At 44.7% G+C, this 2,463-nt stretch overlaps 1 protein-coding gene across 2 annotated transcripts in view; it reads right to left on the bottom strand.

Moving 5' to 3' along the window:
* The window catches only part of LOC119428808 (sorting nexin-9), a 21,551-nt gene that overhangs the window by 6,145 nt on the left and 12,943 nt on the right, over positions 1-2,463 (bottom strand). For both annotated transcript variants that reach the window (XM_037696495.1, XM_037696494.1), the window contains exons 6-8: positions 2,343-2,427; positions 2,119-2,244; positions 1,798-1,915 (exon numbers count right to left, since the gene is read on the bottom strand). In XM_037696495.1, the coding sequence (XP_037552423.1) occupies positions 1,798-1,915; positions 2,119-2,244; positions 2,343-2,427 (329 nt within the window). The remainder of the gene's footprint in view (positions 1-1,797; positions 1,916-2,118; positions 2,245-2,342; positions 2,428-2,463) is intronic.

Below are 2,463 nucleotides of genomic sequence, written 5' to 3'. Positions count from 1 at the left end.
TTACATCCTCTCAGACGTCAACAGGGGGGTTTTGGCACCTGTTTCTAAAACTCGCCAAAACAAAACTCTCTCTGTCTGTGAGAACAGTTTAATCTGTTCAATAACATTCTTGCTGTTTTTTCTGACTCCTAGTAACCTCTTACGTCACAAAACACACCCCTGTCTGGTCGATACTGACCAATGGGAAGACTCCCGAATGAACCGGGAAAAGAGCTCTTTAAAATGTCGGTACTTCCTGGTTTACCCAGTTCTGTGGGTTTGGAGAAGTTCGGCGGTGCGGACAGTTCTGATATGTCCTAGTGCTGGCAGTTGCTGTGGGAGCCGGGAAGACCCTGACATGACCACAGAGCTCTTCCGAGTTTCATGGGATTATAACATTTTCCACTGAGGTGAGCTTGTGTCGGACAGAATCTCGCCATTACTCCGGACGATTCACAGCCATCCTACGGAGACGCTGAAAGGGTGCGTTAAACGGAATCTCGCCTGAGACATCTCCAGGTAAAAGAGTCGATTTCACCACCTAAGTGTACTGTAAGGAAGAAGCTGAAGAAAGCCCGGAGAGTGCCGTTCTGTTCAACACTCTCCCTCAAACACCATCTTTCACCCCCTTTAAACTTCATCTTTTCATCTTTAAATTCTTCTCTAAAGTAGAAATCCTTCCAGATAATTTAGAAATGTCTGTGTAAAGTGCTCATCCACATCCGTGTGGATAATCGATCATAATTGTACAGTTTTCATAAATGTCTGTGGTGAAGCAACGGAAAATCATGGCCGTATGGTTTTCCTGATTGATAAATGACGTCTCACGTTTGCATTTCATTAAATTCAATGCACGTTTTATTCAGTCCAGAAAAATGAGGAATCCGTGTTAATTGATGAATATATCTGAGCATCTGTTCATCTACATAATGCTCTGTTCCAATTTTTTGCTCAGATCTGATTTTTTTTGGTGCGGTCGTTCTCATCATCATTAAAATGCCAGCAGACTCCGGTGTGACCCGTGCACAGTTCTGAGGCAAAGTGCACGCGCAGAAGATGTGACGTCACACGCAGCAGGCCGTGTGTGAGGAAGTAAACATGGACACTACGCATGTTGACATGTGACATTCTGAAGTTGTTGTGCAATCAGAACTGATTAAATGATCTGACAGGCTTGTTTGGTCCAGTGTTCACAGGTAATCTGGCCTCTTGACGGCTCCTCCGGGGCAGCGTTGTTTTTCTGGAGCAGGAGCAATGAACCAAAGGTAAAAGCAAATTCAGGTATCGTTGGCATCGGCACAGTCCGACACCGTTAGTATCCTACGTTGCTGTAGATTCTCAGTCGTCCAGGACATGGGAAGTTGAAAGAACAAAAACAAAGCAACTGGCCTTTTGTTCTGTAGCTGAAGACGTGCAGAATTCCAGGATTTAAGCTGCAAGAGGTCGGTTTCATTATTAGTAAAACATGGACCGATCCGCACCCCATCCGTCAGTGACGTAAGTTGGATAAAAAGAGACGGTTCAGACCGCAGTCACTTTGACAAACATCTGATTCAGAGCCACATATGAAAAAGACTTGGGTCATATTTGAAAACAATAAATAAAACTGAACTTCAGCAGCATTTGTCTGTAGTGTGAAAGTAGCCCCCCCCCCACTCCCCGGGGGGGCTGAGGGGGGCTAACTCTCCCAATATTTGGAAACTCCTGATATAGGTGTCATAGTTTGACATGTCAAACAGATGTCATCTGTATGATCGACGTGTCCAACAATCATACATGGGCTGATTAGCATGTGTGGTTGTTATGGCGACAACTCACCTGTCACCTGTTTGTCAGGCAGAGAGGGTATGGGCAGCAGCGAGCCGAACTTCTCCAGCAGACGCTCATACAACCAATCAAAGTGCTTGTAGCGATGATTGACAGTTCTGTTGGTGGTCTAAAGGATATGTATCGTCAGTTAGTGATAAAAATAACTACAAACATTATCTACAGTATTACGGGGAATTAAATCAAGTACTATACAGTACTAACAAGATCCCTTGAGTATCCCAGAGTATTGCAGAAAGTACTACAATGTTTTTCAGAAATCATTTGTACACCGGAAAGTATCACTGAAAGTACCACTGAGTACAGCCTTACGTTCGGTGTGATCTGGTACTCTATGAAGCTCTTGAGTCCGTATAATTTGGACTCTTTCTTTGGATCGGCAATGATGCAGTCCAGAGGAGAGGTCGAATACAGCCAGACTGGACCCACCTCTCCCATCTGAATGGACAAAAACAGAGCCAGTAAGAGAGCAGAGACACTGATCGGTACCAGTGATCCACCAGAGAGAAAAGAGATACACCACCCTGATGACTCACATAAACAGGAAGTCTGTCTCTGCTGTTAGCAGGAGGTTTGGACAACAGAAAGACTTCTGGACTTGGACCTTTGGAGAACGGGAACCTGAGAACACAACACAAAACTGAGATGTACTACAGG

The sequence above is a fragment of the Nematolebias whitei genome, chromosome 23, assembly GCF_014905685.2.
Source record: "Nematolebias whitei isolate Nwh7 chromosome 23, NemWhi1, whole genome shotgun sequence".
Lineage (NCBI taxonomy): Eukaryota > Metazoa > Chordata > Actinopteri > Cyprinodontiformes > Rivulidae > Nematolebias > Nematolebias whitei.
The sequence above is the reverse complement of the archived record's forward strand: the minus strand, read 5'-3'. Positions and strand labels throughout refer to the sequence as shown.